The sequence below is a fragment of the Calliopsis andreniformis genome, chromosome 8 (genome assembly GCF_051401765.1).
Source record: "Calliopsis andreniformis isolate RMS-2024a chromosome 8, iyCalAndr_principal, whole genome shotgun sequence".
NCBI classification, from domain to species: Eukaryota; Metazoa; Arthropoda; class Insecta; order Hymenoptera; family Andrenidae; genus Calliopsis; species Calliopsis andreniformis.
In genome coordinates, this window is record NC_135069.1 from 4,480,669 (window position 1) to 4,498,743 (window position 18,075).

Below are 18,075 nucleotides of genomic sequence, written 5' to 3' on the forward strand. Positions count from 1 at the left end.
CGACGATGAATATTCTGGTCATGGCGTGGAATCTGTGCTGTGTAGCATGTTACTGAATCGCTATGGTAATATATCTCGTGGGTATTGCATCAGGGCAATGACTTTCACTCACCAACGATAATCGTTCACGACGTAAACAATGAAAAAATGATTTGACAATTGCTCTCGAGATTTGTAACTCTAATATCGACTTTATTGCGAGGCTTTTTGATCGTAACCAAATGGTTTTGAAGTCTCTATCATAAAGCAAACGATATCTATTCAATATTTAGATTTGTATAACAAGAATTCGAAAAAATTGATGCAAATTTGGAATACTTAAATCATAGCCTCAGAAGCAGGTGTACTATAATAGTATTGTCACTTGTATCTGATAAATCTGAAGGCTATAATCACACTGTCACGTTTACGAAATATCTGTAACGCGAGAGAAATCGAACTGTCACACAGTTGACATTCTGACACAGCAAATGTACATACGTTATGCAATTACTCCTGAAAAAAATAAATTAGTGACACACTCGTACTCAGTCCTTCCTCCAAAACCTTAAGCGATTCTACCAAATGGCAAGCAGCTAAGAATACCATTCTCCCTTCTAAACACCACCCAATTACATCACGTATGTACAAAACCCTACACACCATCAAAAAGCCTTCTCTCGATTCAAACCTTCCACGTCCTCGACTCGACTCAAAAAAAGAACAAGTACTCTAACATCCCCTAAAACCTTCCAATCGCCCGTAGGCTCCGAACAACCTCCAATCTCAACACAATCTCCTGAACCACACGCCAGGCCCACTGACAGCACCATCTCGCCTCAGAGTGCCGCGGGAGGCTGAACATCGCGCTCGAATAATACGAAAAAAATAAAGTCGTACGGTTCTACAGATTTCGTACGTAGAAAGAGGACTCACGATCTAAACGGGATCAGTAGCCAGCAGCGCTGGCTCGCAAGTACTGATCGATCTGCCCTACAGACAGGGGCACGCCGCCAGGGTTCCCAGACCTCGCTGGTGCGACATAGTAGAAAGACTGGGGTTGCGACTGAGACTCCAGCAACTGGAGCCTCTGTGCCTGGGCCGATTGCTGCTGTTGCTGTTGCTGTTGCTGTTGCTGATGCTGGCGCTGCTGCTGCTGAGCGTACAGCTGCTGCGACTGTTGCAACAGCTGAGACTGCTGCTTCCTGTACAGCACCTCTTGTGGCTGGTTGACAGGGGCTGGCTGGGTGGCCTGGCTCACTGGCTGCTTGTACAGCGCAGACTGACGCTGGGGTTGCTGGGCCTGAAGCTGCTGCAGCTGCTGGAGCCCGAGGTAGGACTGGGGCTGGGCTACGAACGGTTGGAGTTTGTGACTTAGGCTGAAGTCGCCCACGGTTTGGGGTAGCGACTGATATAGTTGGGTATTGTACTGACCGGTCGAGGGATCGTACACCAGCTCCGACTGGTAGATGGGGTCGGCGGCGGAGGCGGCGATGGGCGCAGGACTGGCTAGCTTAGCCTTGGTCGGTTGGGGTGACGCTTGCACGGGCTTGGGACTGGCGGACACGCCGACAGTGTTCACGTAACGCTCGAGCTCCGCGGCGAAGTCAAGGTGAGCAGATGGGCTAGCCGCTGTGGTCGTGCGCAGATTCGGCGACACTGTCACCGCCGCGGGTCGAGTGTACGCTAACGCTGGCCTGGCAGTGCTACTAGGGGTCGCGTACTGCGCGGCCACTTGGGCTACGTGCGGTCTGGGGGTGATGGCGACGGACTGTGGCTTCGGGTGACGCGTTACTGGTCGACGGGTAGTGGTCTCGAGGGCTTGATAAGACGGCGAGGCGATCGTGGGCTGGGTACGGAGCACAGGCGCCGCTGTGCTTGGGTACTGGCTGGTGGAGGAAGCGAGCCTGTACAGGCCAGGGCTGGCGGTGGATTGCTCGTAGATGGCTGACGAGGGCGTCACTGGGGCGTAGGCTGGCTGCTGGGGCGTCCTGTAGGGGCTTGGTCTGAGAGAGGGTTTCACGAGGTCTTCGTCGCTCAGCTCTTGGCTGGCGTCATCGTCCAGCTGGTACTGTGTTTGGAAGATGGTCGTGGGCGCTCGAGTGGTGGACTGCTGCTGGTAGCTTGGTCTGTAGGATACTGGTCTGGGTATGGGTCTCACAGAGGGGTAGTTAGCTGGGCCAGAGATGTCGTCTTCTTCTTTCTCCGCGAGGTCGTCCTCGTCTTCTTTGGGGGCGTTTGGATCGCAAGGGTTGCCAGAGACGTAGGTGAACTCCCTCTTGTTGCCATCGGGGTCGATGTAACCGTACTTGCCGCGTACTACGCAGTCAGTGCCGCGGGTTTCTTCTTTGAAGGAGCCGTCTGCTGCTTCGTAGCCGAACGTGAACGACCCGTCGTCGTTGACCTTGTTGTAATTGCGGATGGTCTGTACTGGCGGAGGTTTCGATGATTGCAGAGCCTCCTTCGAACGTGGCGAAGGAAGGGCTCGAGTACGCGGCTGGTAGATTGCTGGGCTGAAGTCGTCCTCGGCTGCCTGGCTGTCGTCTTCTTCGTAGTACACTTGGGGCTCGGATATGCGGGGGCGGAGGTCTGCTCGTTTCGCTTCTGTTAGTAGCAGAAGGCATGCTGGGATTACCTGAAAAGTAGAATTATTTTGTTAGAATTGATAGAATTCAGAAACCGAGAATTCTGATTATTCTTCAATTTTACAATTATTTTTCCTGTACTTAGAGACTTCTAAATTACCTAAGAGGTTACAACTTTGAAAACTTATATCCTCAATTCTTAATTAGTATTTGTCTGCACTTGTGCTGAGAATTTTAAAATTCACAAACCAGCTGTGCAATCTCTCTTTCTAGCACAGTTTCAATAATTACTGCTAAAAGAATGCACGTAACGAAACTCCTTTCTTTATTACAGGTTCCACGCCATCAATGCATTAGTTAGTATAATCGCCGTCAGTGTGTATTAGACTATAATTACACCTATCACGCGTGGTAACGAAAAGTTTAGCAGTGGAATAGGGAACAAGTAGAAACGGACGTAACGCGTCAGACGCGCCAAGTGACCGAGTTCGGTTCTCTCGCGAGGGGAAGTGGCCTCTGTCACGTCACATTTGTAATCAAAATTGCAAGAAGTAGAGAATTCCTACATGGCCTGGCTAGTCCAGTTTCCAGACATGCAATCAGATCTGCATTGGTTTATAGGGAATAGGAAGCAGAAGATTGGCGAAGAGAGAGCGAGTTTCGCGGATCGGTGAACTCGCGTACACGCGAATGGCATGTGCGGCAGAATTCCTTATCGCTCGCTTGAGCTAGGCTCGACATGTCAGCGTGCAGTCGGGGTAAGAAGAGGAAGGAAAGTGTTGCGATTGTTGGTGAAATGTTACGATACGCTTGTCGATGCAATCTGCCTTTATTATGAGAGCAACATCGCGTCGCTGGTGAAATATCGTTTTATTATGTAAAATACGGAATATACTGTTTTCATTTTTATTGTGCGTCGTGGGTAGTCATTAGGCTTGCTAAGAATTGGCGATTAGAGAAAAAAGGAATTCGATTAAAATTCCATTTTAATTGTTTCATTATATTCGCTGTATTTTCTAATACACAGAAGTTTGCTTACTCTAATGAGCTTCATCAGTTTTTTTGTTAATTCAATTCGCATAATTTTTAATAGCAGTAATGAAGTTGTAATTGCAATCTAAGTATTATTAGGATCGTGATAGTCTTACATAAATAAATGTACGGCGCGCGGCGCAGCAGTGACGGTATTGGAAATCGCAATATTATCACCCTGATCCATAGAAAATGAATCGAAGGAATTTTAAACATTTCGTGAGAAATCATGTCGCTATAAAACATGGAAAGTTTTGATTTATCGTGTGATAAAGTTGTGCAAACAGGATATTAAATTTGCAGGAAGGGTATAAATATTTTTATAGCAGGTTACTAAATAGAAACCTGAAAACAAAAGTGTGATAGAAATGCTTGTAGACAGTTAACATTTTTTAGTTCATCTTAAAGAAGAAGTTCAATAAATCTACTAACAACCAGACCTCCAGAGACAACCAAAAATTAAAGCTTGATAGTTACATTAACCTTCAATTACTCTATCTATATTCCCATTTTCATCTATCTTTATGTCAAATAGAATCGTCCATGTTCGTCCGAGTTTCCTTGTAATACTTTCCGAATTCATCCTTGAGAAGTACGTTCCTCGTAACAAACAGGATTTCCCATGGGGCTGACCGCGTGTCCTCAGACAACAGGACACGGCCTCGACTTCCGGTAGATCGACTCGGTGGGAACACCGCCCCGGCGCACACGTGTTACGTAATTCTTACTACTCGGTTGACCCGAATACGGGGCGAGGCAGGATCATGGCGGCGTGCTTACCGTGAGAGATTCAGATCCAGAGCGTCGTAGTTCGGGCTGCCACGGTGTTTTGCTACGCCGTCGCTTCTGGATCTCCTTGAACCGAGCCGAGAGCAAATGCTCGCACGAAAGACGGGCCTGCAACCACGCCTCGCGACGAGTCGCGACTGTCACTTTTAACGTTCCCTCGCTACGAAACTTGTATCAGACGGTGATCCATGGATCGTGGATCTCATTAACTTTTATCCTACTAAGGTAGATGTTTTAGATACTCATTTGATAGATTGATTGACTGCATAGGACATACCATTTCGACTAGTTAACAAAATAATTCCACAGAAATTTTGAAAAATTTACAAAATGGAGTCAATCACTTTGACCTGTGAATAAGTCATATGAGTCACTCAGGGTTCTGATAGCCAGGAATTAGAGTTCAGAAAACTGGAAAAAATATTTCCCTCAAATATACCTATAATCTCAGAAAGTAGTACAAACATACTACTGACTCTCCCTTTCTATCGACAATATCTCATTCAATCTATGTCCAACTACTTTATCGTAAAAAATAATCAAATTACAACTGGGTTACAATAAATCCAAGTTACGATAAAAATCGTGCACCTTATTACTACGCTACATTATGTTAACGAGGTATCTCATTATAGCAGAATCTGATGCAAAGAATTTCCAACACTTCGCTGTAGATATCATTCGGTGCAACTTTCGAACGTCCTTAAGTGGAACGGGGGAACGCGCAGAAAAACTGACGATCATTTTTCACGCTCAGAAGCACGTCCGTATCTCATCGAATCGGGTATCGCGGAATCCGCGTCGTCCACCGTTGCTTCGATCGTGTTTCCGTTACGTGGAAACGTATCGACGGTGTAAAATTACGCGATACCCTGTTTTGGTATGCCGCCGCGTGCAGAACCGGCGCGAAGTCGACGTAAGAGAAAATTCTTGCATAAAACCGCGGAGCGTGCACGCCTTTGGCGAGCACGTAGAAAGCGACGCCCGATTTAATTGCCGCTGGTCGACGCTTATGCATACCAGGAAAGGTTACGTTCATGAAATAATAACCCGGACAGGAAGCACTTAACGCGCACCGAGCATCGCTTGTTCCACGTTACTTTCTTTTTCCCTTTTCGACGACATCGATTTCAACAAGACACGCTGAAATCTTGTTTACAGTTGCGGGAATTCGAGGCATGTCGAGTGCACTCGCAAGTGCGCAGGTGTTCAAATGGGATCGCCACTGGCGTGACCTACAGCGCATGATTGGTTGTGGAACATTTGGAATTGATTCGATGAGTTGAATGGTACGAATCCAATAGCCACATTTTCAGATATTTGATTCTACTATGGAGTTCTGTGTATTTTATATATTTGGACTCTAGAGCTAGGGTGCATTAACCCTTATCGTGCCAAGGTAGAAATCCTCAAAATTCAAGAACAGTTTTCTGAGAATTGAAATTCAAAAAATTGAAATAAATATAAGATTTTTGAATTTAAATATTTGAAAATTGAAGAATTTGAATTCAGTCGTACTGTGGTCTCTGGGTGACTCCATCTTGGTATGTTAAGCATTAAGTCCACTTGTTTTCTGTGAGACTGAATATACTTTGGCTCTGGGATCCAGATCTAGTTTTGAGATAATTTGAAAATTATTAATTCTGAATTTGTACTGTTCTTCAACTCACTCATTCAATTATACGCCATCTATTCCCAGAAAATTCTATCACGATGTCGACATTCTATTTTCGCGAAAGATCCAGATCGTACGTCGACGACGATAGCATCAGCACCGCGATCGATAGCGCACGCGCACTCGCGGGAATATTCGAGACGCCTTTGGCACACGGTTCGTCCTTGAGACAGGGAGGTACCTCGTTCTACGAGACTTTCGAACGATCCGGTATGCATCATGCTCCGCGAGCGTGCGTCGATTAATTTCTAGTCGACCCGTGATAAAATGCGTCGGTACTTTTGATAGAGTATTGACGAAACGCACGAGCATCCTTTACATGACGAACAACTACGTTCAATCATTATTCAACGAGCTGGCGATCGAAGGTCGCCATCGAAAGATCTGGACGTCTACTGGGTCAGGGACCTTCCGCGGTTAGCGAGCGAAAGTGGTCGAAAAGAAAAAAGGAACGACTTGGTGGCGTTGAATGGTGTCAAGAAATTTATATCAAGGCTTCGTGCCCTGATTCGTGCGCGGTTCTCGTGATTTGTTTCATTAAGCTCTGTCCCACATTGAGGGCAAGCCGAGGTAGTACTGAAATTCTTTGGACGATGTGAACGCTGTGGGATTTGTTAGAAAGCATGGGCAAGTTAATGTCAAATAGTTTACTGTGAACTGGCTCAGAGTATTTCAGATAAGGAATCTTGCAGTATTTAAAGGAAAGAGTTTTTTGATATTTGAATTTTTAAATTTGAATATTTGAACTTTAAGAAGTTAAAAAGTTGAATATTTGAACGTTAGGAATTTTTAAATTTGAATATTTGAACCTTCAGAATTTTTAAATTTGAATATTTGAACGTTAGGAATTTTTAAATTTGAATATTTGAACCTTCAGAATTTTTAAATTTGAATATTTGTACCTTCAGAATTTTTCAAATTTGAATATTTGAAAATTTGAGATTTGGAAAGACTATCTATTTAGACAATCTAACTCCAATACAACGAAACTCCTGTCACCCCTATACGTCAAGATGTTACCAAACGTAGAATGACGAAGATAGGAAAAGAGGCCCAGAAAGACCAGTAATGAAACCAAGTAGCCAAGAATTGAATTTTTCCTCGGAGCTAATTGCGAAGCTAATCATCAAGAGGCTCGATTGAACTTACACGAAATGGGATCCGGTCGTCGTTATTATCGGGAATAGAGCAATAGGAGAGGCTGGCCCACTGAAAGCGTGTACGGTCTAATGACTCTCCATCTGGTCTGGAAAATCGTGACGCCGAGGCTGGGCTCTGTAATCAGCGTTGGAGCATGCCAGTCACATACAGTGAGAGGCATGGACACATTCGGCCGATCTGGTTGGAAGCAATCGGCTCTACCACGCCTTGTCTAGCCCTCCAGCGCTGACTTTCCAGAGAAAGGAAGAACGGCACTGCCGCGTAAACCTGTCCCGCTTTGAAATACTCCTACGAAAGTAAACGTTACGGAGGCGCTCGCCTTCTTCGCCTGAACGCAGACGTCCGCGGCTGTTTCCGTTCGATCTTGGTACCATTTCGCTCGCGAGAAAACAAGTATTAATAGAAGCCGAGAACGCGACTGGTCGCTCGAGGGAATTGAATTCTACCGTGTGTCGTAATGCACAGTTGGGAGAAATGTGAAGGGTGCCTTTGGGAAAGGTAGAAGTTCAAGTTATCATTTATTTCAGAGGAACTGGAACTATGAGATAAAATGGTGGCGAGAAAAATGTAATGTAAGATTTCTGTCTTTGTGGGACTATTCTAGAGATCAATTGACGAAGGCGTTTTAAGAGGAAAGGTGGCTGACCCAGACGGTACCTGTTCTACTTAAATATGCCAGTTAACACTAGACTTCAGAAAATTGTGAAGGAAGAAGGCAGTATAATGAAGACGTCTTAAGAGAAGATGGGGCTGACCTATAAGATACCTATTCTACTTAAATATTTCAGTAAGCCCCGAAATTCATAAAGTTGAGGGGGAGTAGTCAAAATGATGAAGGCATTTTGAGGAATGAGGTTGGCCTGGGCAATATGTATTCTGCTTGAATATTTTCTTTACATCCTAATCTTCGTAAGCTTGTAAAGAATGAGGGCAACACGAAGAAATTGTAAGAAAAGATGGGCTGACCTAAACAATACTTATTCCACTGAAATATTTCCATAAGCCCTCAAGTTCATAACATTGTGAAGCATAGAGGCACTTTAAGATGAAATGAGGCTGACCTAGACGATACATATTCTACTGAAATATTTTTCTAAGTCTTTTACGCCTCATAAAATTGTCGTTCCTATGAGAAATATAGATTATCGATGCCCGTGACACAAGTATTGTGGCCAGAATAATGGTCTAGCATTATATTCTCTAGATTTCCATCGGCATATTTACAGAGAAAGAAAGGCTATGGCTTTGGTCCAATCAACCCGTTCCAGGCTACTCTTTCGAAAGTAAAAGTAAGCTTGTTGTTCGAAGGAGACGGCAGCTAGAAGCAGTGTCCCTATTTGCTACAATTACTTCATTTCATTTCCGTTAGCCCATTCCTCGCGGCAGACCAGAAAGATTATTCAAAGTTCAACGTGTCAGTGATCTCCTCAATCTTTGGGACTAGGGTATCATTCCTCCAATGGGATCACTGACCTTTTGCACGACGAGTACCCCTTTGCATCACAATTTTCCTTGGATAATCGAGTAATTATTCGAAAATGATCGAATCAATCAACGATCAGTTGTCCCACTTCCACTCTGTCTGACCTAACAATGCAACAATACCAGCACTGGAAGCTTGATTTACACTATCAGTGTAACCTGTCACTGATAAGGGGCATCCTGATCTTTGTAATCAGTCTTTCTCTATGCATAAACTAATGTCATAAACTAAAGTTTTGCAATCTTTATATCTGATGGGAATCGTTTGAAGGATGTTTCACTCACGATCAACATTTCCTTGATCAAACGATCGATGAGTCGCGATAATTGCTTGGATAAGTCCGCGAACAGCTGACTGGGAGCACTAATAAACGATCACTTTCACGGTGAAGGTAAATCGTTTCCTTTAGACAAAAAAATCACAGCAACTGGTCGCATTTTCAGAATCGCGTTCATGGTTAGAGGCACTGCGTAATGCCTATCTGATCTAGATCCACCTAGGAGAACGCGCCGCTAGATTATATCGCGTTTCAAGGGAGGAAGTAGTTAGTGTCTCGAGTAGACTTTCCTCGCTAGTATTTCCGTAGCGGAAGCTGTCCACCTTCGATGATTCGTCTCAGATTAATGTGTCCGTTGCTGGACCCTAATTAGCGATGCATGTAATAAATATGCGCTTAGAGAGTTTATTTTGTCGCGAGATTGGTGAAGGTAACACAAGTTGAGGCTCTTGGTGTAAAAGCAATAGGAAAATGAAATTCAGTTTTTATGATGCATGGTGAATGGTTGAATTTTTTCTATTTATTCGAAAGCTAAGATTTCAGTTTTAGTGCTTCAGTTATGAGCAGTGAAATGGTTAGAAATTGATCGAATGCTCTTGAGGCAATGATGAACATACTCAATAGGATTTGAACATAGAGAGTACAGACGGAGCTAGAAATAACAGCTTCCAAGTAGCAACTCTGACTGAATCCATATTCTCATCAATGATACGCTCTCCTTCGATTACATATTTATCGATTGGAAAAAGAATTTACATCCTTCTGCATGTCAGAAGGAAACGATTGCGTGTTTGGTCATTGAGTTCGACCTTGCTGATCGAGTTTCTTCTCATGTGTCTAGAAAGTACTGAATCACAGCTTACGTATACAAGTACAATTTAAATGCAAAAAAATAAGAGCTGAAAGTGTTAAAAGATTACGTGTTCCTATAATTTTACATTTCCTGTGCGTCTGTTAATAGTAACATAATTGCAGTTGATTCATCAATGGAGCCACTCCATCTTAAATTACTTCACAGCAAAGAAACTCCATGAAGAAACTCCGGACGAAGTTGCTCTAATCTCTGAGTCAAAGAAGTTTAAATATAAAATATCGAGAAGTGACAAAATCAGATATTTCAACTCTAAACACGTTTCACTGCATACGCCCAAGAGATAACAAAAGATGCAACACCTCAACTTCTCCAGTCACTAACATAATAATTTCCATTTCCATGGAGATTGCCCCAGGGCATCCCAACATCTTTGCAAGCGACTGCAAAGACAGCGACAGGTGAATAACGTAGTACATCTCGCGATCTGGCGCTCTTTGACGTGAAACAGGATGCAAGATGACGCACGTGGCGTCTCGTTTCCCGGCGAAACGTATCCGCCGGAAGCGTGAAAAGATGTGAAAGGGCGCGTGTAAGGTCGCGACGAACGTTCGAGAGCGCGAAGAGGCGAACAAAAGCGCGGCCTGGCGAAGTCGCGAGGGGAAAAAGTGCATAGAGTCTAAATACGGTTTCGCGTAGAACAACGAGAGTGAACGTGACTCATTTCGTATGGGCGTTGAGACCGCTGCCATTGGTATGCAGGACCGCCATGTCCTTGCCTTATGAGCACGGTCTGTCCACGGCTCCTGCACTCGCTTTTTCCTTCGCTCGAAACGTTGGAAAGCGACCAGGGTATTGAAAATTCTCGATGAGCTGGCACCGCTGTTCGTGCTCTCGGTTAAATGGGTCTTTTCATTGAGGCACGAAGACCTTTTCTTCACAGATTTTCCCAGGTGATTTCAACAATCAAGTAGCTTCTTTTGTTTGAACGACGGAGACGGGACTGTGTGTAATTTCTGTTTTTTAAAGTAGATGAGGGTCGAATGGTCAGACAATTATAATTGCATTCCTTCAGTGGTTGCTTTTAATGGATACTTAAACGAGCTACTGCTTCAAAGTGTTTCTGGTCATAAAAAACAACTATAAAATTTGCATAAAGTTTAGAGTTAACAATTGCTCAATTTAGACCACCCATTGACTTTCTATGCAACCGACCAGAAAATGTCAAGAAAAATATAACATAATAATTGAAGAAAAAGGGTTTATACGTAACATCGACTAAGGAAGTATGGGATGATTAGATCCGCGTGTTCAGGCTCGTTCTATTAGCGCGTTACGAATCAACGAAGCGTGACCACATTTAACCCTCGCCTTGGATACATTTTCACTGGTTGCCGACTGTTGTTTCCCACACTTCGTTTTGCATTTTGTTTCTCACATTTCACCGGCGGGAACGCGTCAAAAATTTCTCGTGACTCGGTGAATAAGGCCTGGCTGGTTAGTCGATTCTCTGGCAGTCGGCGATGCGTGTCGTTTATGGCGGTGCAAAAGAATTTGCAGCAGTTCGCTGCGTCGAAAGTGAACTGCGTCGTGTCTCTTCCTTTTCGTTTTTCATGGCTAGTCAGTTTACGTAGAAAAAGGAAGAAGTATGATAAATTGAGATTTTAAATTTCTGAAATTAATATCATATAATTGTAGAAAAACTGAAGTCACTTAAGAATCAGTAACTTCCTTCTGAATGGTAATAATTATTACTGAAGACCTGCCACTGAAATTATAAAAGCCCAGAGGCATCCTTCTTTTAACGTTTAATTAACCTACGAGACTATTCCACGAGACGTAAGATCGAGAAAGCGTTAGCCTGTTAATTAAGTGGATTCGGCTATAGTCGCGCGTCTCCGACACGCTATAATGATCTAAAGTTCCTGTGATACTTTTCGAAGTGAGCGCCGCGAGTCTTCCTGCGGTCGGAGGCATTTTTCGCTCTCACTTTTTCCTCGGCCCGGCTATCTAATGAGCCTGTGCCTTTGAACGCGCAAAAACGGGAAAGTCTGCGCTGAAACCACGCGGTCGATTCGAGCTGCACCGATTTCCTGAAGCTCCCCATGCATGGCCCTCGAACGCGCAACAATCGGGTTTCAACATTCCCGATTTGTCCTGGTCGCTGCAGGCCTCGAAACGCGATCCAGTCCTTCCATTTCGTCTAATTACGAACCATCAGAATTAGTCTATACTGCAGAGGTGGCCTAGAAACAGCGAACGCCATTAATTCGATCCTCGACACTCGTTGAGGAGGCCAACCGATTTTCCTCTTGCGCAACGTGAAAAGCGACCGCGGAACGCGTTTTAACCAACGACTAATTTGTGGCTGGCGGCGGCCATTTTTGCCAGCGTCGAGCTAGAGAGCGACGCTGATGACCGTTTGTTCTCGAAGAAAGCAACATCTACCCCCGTTGAGCGCGTTAGACTCGCTTTCGCAATTTATCGATGGACAGTTTCTCCGTCATTGGTTTCTAAGAGGCTGAAACTAGGTCTCGGCGAAGACGTGTTCAAAATTCGATTCAATGAATGACGAGCGAGTCTCTCCTTTCAAGGCAGTTTCGCTGTCGATACTATTTACGTAGGAATTGATAGGTTTCTTTAATGAGAATTGCGATAGAAGCAATTTTATTATTATTGGGATCAGTTTAGAAGGCTAATTATTTAGACTCTAATTTCTGGGGAATTTAATACTTTTCACGTAACTGTGAAATATTCATAACAAGTTTTGGTCTCGATTGCGTATGTCTATCATTAGCTCTGATCGAACTAGTCACAGTAAAATGAAAGTGAAAAGCGTATATCGATCGGTTTTCACCGCTGAAATCGATCCGTGAGCGTAACTAGCATTGAACATTGAAAGCACAAGTAAATATTAAGCATAATAGGTATGCTGTAATTGTTAAATTAATATACTGATTCACAAAATTAAAAAATTATTATTTAATGCTTCTAAATTGAATTAACTATTTTTAACGTTGTTCCAAGTTTCTTCATCACAAAACTTTTGTTCGTTTCTTATTCGTAGATAATTAAAATCTGAAAAGAGATACTAATAAAATGTGCACTTTACAGAATCGTTTATGAATCAGCAATCGTTGACGAAGCTGCTTAAGTTATCGACAATGAAATTAAACGCTATTTCACTATTGCAGAAAATACACTAAATGACAGGTTTCGCGTTAAATTAGTGAAAGTAGTTGTAACAAAACTCGTTGGTCTATCAGATTGTTGACCCTCTACCAGTTGGTTTCGTATTTTCTTCAACACCTCCATTCACTTATTCTAAACTAAAAATATGTAATAAAAATCATGGATATAATTGCTATAAAATATTTGAAGATGCAATCAAAACTATATTACTATCTCTTACAGTATTTAACTCTTTACAAGTATGTGATTATTTAATTTTAAAAAGAAGAAATACGAAAGAAGTGATTTGAAGGTTCTTTATCCGTATTAAAGCATGGAAAATTATACTAGATTAAAGAATTTTCCTTTAATTATCATTATTTTCTTCACTCGAAAATGCTTGAGCAAGTTCACAGTTGGAGGTAATTAACTAGTTACTGGACTAACTAGAAGCGCATTATTTAATTAGGCACACGTTAGAAACGCTTTCCCTCTTAGAAAAATGGCCGTGTCGATGAAGAGGGGAAGTACAGAATTGAACTTGAACAATTGATATTCCTTATCTCTGAAGCGATCACTAGCGCAGGAAAAACGGTGAAATTGAAGTTTTATGCATAATTTCTATGCACGTTTTCGCACAATTGATCGTTCGATCTCACGCAGAAGTTCATGAGTGAAACTTAGAATGGTTGAAAGTTCCCACAGGAATCTAGCAAATAGAATGCTTCTACGAAACGCGTAAAGAAAACACTTTCATTAATTATGATTAATTTTCTATGAATGCAAACGCAACGTTGCGACACTTTCGTTACTCCATATACACACTTGTGAATCCATAATGAACCGCAGTCACACCAACGAACAGAATGAAAATGGGCCGGAAATTGGCTAATCTGACTTTTGGTCAATAATGAGATATACTCTTAAAACATGAATGGAACCGAATTTTGGAAAATTTTCATCAGACTGGATTTACATGAGAAATATCACATTTGGAGTTTCTTTAATTTTGGAGATTATTGTAGTAGACTGCTGTAGCTTTGGCTGAAGCTAGGGGACAATTATTTGAAAATTGCGACAAGAGGTTGTGCAAGTTTAGCTAGTTTTCATGAAATATAGATGAAGTAGGTATTCTTAAAGAGAGTAATGTCTGTCAGCATTGTGTGTAGCTCCAGCGTACAAGAACACGAAGAAACTACGTACACGTTCTTACGGGGGCTTTAATGGATTATTGTTTTAACGAGATACGTTGTAACAGAAATTATTCCTTGGTACATGGATGTCTGCAACGACCGTGGGAAGACTACACCCATTTTTCATTCAATAAAAGCTCTCTGCGTCTTAATTATTACATAGAGTTCAGAAGTATATGGCAATTACTCATACATATTGAGTATATTGAGCATGAATTTATGGATTTCAGAATATAAATGAAGTCACTAATTTGACCTGCTGTGATTCATCTGGAAGAAAGGTGGAGTAATTGAAAAAGATGGAAGAAGTTATGAAAACTGCGGTTTTTTATATAAATAGTAATTAGAAAAATATTAAGTTGTAGATTAACCATTTTAGAAATATTAGTACATTGAATATTAGAAAATAATTCGGACTACAAACTTTGTATTCAGACCAGTGCTTTCTATTTATAATGGGGACACGTAAGACAATTATACATTCAGGGCACGTATCTTTACATAATTTTCAACACGAGCTGAAGCCCCAAATTTAGTGGCGTTATCCCTGACCACGCATTGAAATCACCAGCACGCTTCAAACTTCGGAGTCTTAGGCGCAACTCAGATCGTGAAATTCCATCAAAATTTGCATGTTTCTTGGACGCAGCATCATCTGACAAATTGTAATACCACCCAAAGAGGTCAAAGCACTATTTCTTCAATTACTGAAATAATCAAAATTGAGTTGAAGTGCAAGAATCTGCAATATCACCTACTCCAATAAAAAAATTAACACTATCTAAAAATCCACACTTAACGAAGATATTCCTGAAGATCGCAAAGTGCCCAAGAATTAAAAAAATGTCTTTCTCCCTGAAGCAAACCATCTACAGACATTTCAACGTCCCTTCTCGTCGACAACTCTTTCAACCGGACACCAGACAATTACTCTTCGAGACAATGCTCGTCGACCCGCCCTGTCACCGAGAAAAAATGCTCGCAGGAGCAAAATAACAAAAGCCGGTCTACATACCACAGATATAATCCTCATGGTGCACGCGTCACTGGCGAGGAGGTGTAACGAGCTGCTGAGGGAACGATCCTTCGAGAGTTTCACTGAGAGAGTGCAGTCGTATAGTACGAGCCTCGGTCCTTTATAACCTATACGAACGGTTTTGCTCATAGTGGGGGCCCGCGGCTGGTAGTAACGCCGTCCACTTCGACAACGTGTTACACCCGCAAATTAGATGGCCCAGAGGCCAAGCCATGGCATGGCCATTGCCAAACCGCCGCGCCACGGGCCTCTGACATTGCCAAATTCTGCCCCGACTGTGCGTGAACGTAACTTGCATTATGTGAACGCGCGTGGACGCAGGTAACCGGCATAAAACGTGTCCGGTTGTCGGCTGGATATAGGTCGAGCGAGTCTAAAGATCGGCATAGGTGTCTCACAGGCTCGAATCGATTACGATCTCATAGGATTTGGCGGGAAACCTGATCCAGGTGCGTTTCGATGCTGGGGTGATGTAATTGGCGATGACTGTTCAAGGATTTTTGGAGGATCGATGGTTCTTGAAGATAGTCGATCTTCTGAGCATGAATGGAGCTTGGAAGGTGGAGCCTTGGTCATGGAGAATTTTGGGATATTTGTCATTGTTCGTGATGATGGATGTGAATTAAGAAGAACCCTTGAACTCTCAGTTTATTGAATAGTCTATTATTGATAGTCTATTAGTAGTCTATTACTTGGTACTAGAAAATGCGTTTATGGTATTGATAAAAGTAATAGAAGGGTAAATGAGTTTCTGATGTCAGTCTTCAAAAACTTCACAAAGTGAAATACTCGAGAGGATGTTAAAAGTAGGAAACTCGACGCCGTGTTGAAAGGCTTCGAGTAATAATTAATTGCATTCCCCTGCAGTTAGTTGGGATGCCTCTATAGAAGAAAGTACGAGTGATATCTCCTGGTACGATCGTAGGCAATATCTAAGGCAGCCTTGAAAACGTTGCATCTTAATTTGGGAGAGTCGTAGCCTGTTCCTACTTCACACGGCGTCTATGAAGGATGTGGTACTTGAAACGTTGGAAGGCCAATTTAAACTTTCCCTCATTTCGCTCGCCGAGGGTTGTGCACATTTATTGTGCACAATTTATCCATTTAGTAATACCGCGAGAACTTGTCTAAAATGCAATTTTATTCGATCGTCTTGCAGGAAGTCGAATATTCCTGAAAATAAGGAAATGCAAGGAGTTCGATCTGATTTAAATTCTAGATCGAAAGAAAATAATATTTGCATTGTTTACACGAACTTTCCCTTTGAAAGATCGCTTTGCAATACGATAGCATAGTTTTACCAAAAATTAAAAGAATACTTTGGTTATCGAACGATCGCTAATGATATTATGACTAGTTGTTTAGAAAGTATTTGTGGAGTCTAATTAAATGTGGCAGTACAAGATTATAAAATGAAACGTGCGAAGTAAAAGTACTTGTATTCTTCGCGTTCTACATAAAATAACGTTTTGTGTGCAGATACAGTGTATTAATTTAAAAAATTCTTTTATTCCCATGCCTGTTTTAAAATCAACTAAAGGGTTATAAATCGTTTCGTACCTTAGAAAGTATGGCACACAGAATAAATGTAGCTCCTTTTTGTTTATCGATGATATTGGTACAACACGAATCACGGATAATATGGAATGAAATCAATAACACGGACAGCCTATTTTATCGGTCATGATTTATGCTTGATCTCGGAGCTGGTTTCTCGGAAGAAAATTACCTACTTTCGTTACCAGAAGGAGACGAGAATTGACTTGACCATCATCAACGAAACGAAACGTTTAGTTGCTTTATTATTTGCAATACCTTTGTATCTTACTATTGAAGATAGAATCTTAGTCGCACAGAACAACTATGAGGCTTAGTCTAGATATCAAATATCTATTATTTTATTAATAAGTAATGAAGTTGAGGCACTGTTAATTTTTACTTAATTAAAAAGAGAGAACTGACAATTTTTTGACAGAAATATTTAATGAACATAATATAGAATAATATATTTAGTCGCAACGATAAAACGCCTCTACGTTACTCACAGCTGACCGTCTTAGAACTTTCGAAGGGGAAAGTTCTTTTCACGTGTCCGTTTTCATGCTCACAGCTGCAATCCCCGATTTACAATTTCATTAGATATCTTTGTTTCCCTATCTCCGCTCTAACGATTCTCCTTCCGGTCTTCTACGTAAACAAAAATCGCTATCTAGACTGCTAGTGTTTGTGATTACCGTTGGAGAGTCCAGTCTATCTACTCACTTGTTAACTTCATCGACAGGGAATTTCTCCTTTCGCTTCTGAGAAAATTTCACGCGTGTACCTCCTGTGCAGATTGCACAATCTCATGCCGTAGATTTGTCTCTGCTTTTGCAAATTAATGTGAGAAAGATTTCAATATTGGATACCTCGAGGCACTCGAGCAAAACCGACTGACTCTTTTTGGTATAGAATTCCGGAAGAGACAGTGTCAGTCGAAAGAAAGTTTAGAGTGTGGAGAGTAACACAATATCATAGTTTAGCAAGAAGAACTCTAGAACCCATGGAGAAGAGGGTTTCACGAAATGAAACAGTAGTACGATAATGGCAAAGAGAATACATCTCAAATTGCTGGAAGGTATCAGAGGTAACAGTTAAAGTGAGTGAGTTAAAGCCCTCGTAGATTTTGAGGAAATAAAGCATATGGGAACATCATAATTGAATTTAGAGTATCACGTATTGTGAACGAAAAGGAAATAAAAATAGAAAAATTGCAGCAATCGATTCTTGGTAAGACACTGTTATTGACAAAGTGGATTACCACAAATGAATATACATTGCTTCATACCTAGACAAGTACTAACACGCATCAAACACTCCAGGCAGAGCCAAAATCAGCCACAG

The 18,075-nt window shown here is 42.1% G+C and overlaps 1 protein-coding gene across 1 annotated transcript; it reads right to left on the reverse strand.

Moving 5' to 3' along the window:
* Positions 1-902: 902 nt before the first annotated feature.
* On the reverse strand, positions 903-15,231 carry LOC143182299 (uncharacterized). The gene is made up of 2 exons (XM_076383235.1): positions 15,172-15,231; positions 903-2,614 (listed from the first exon to the last, which is right to left on the reverse strand). The coding sequence occupies exons 1-2, from the start codon at positions 15,187-15,189 to the stop codon at positions 929-931; spliced, it is 1,704 nt and encodes a 567-aa protein (XP_076239350.1). The 5' UTR covers positions 15,190-15,231; the 3' UTR covers positions 903-928.
* Positions 15,232-18,075: the final 2,844 nt, after the last annotated feature.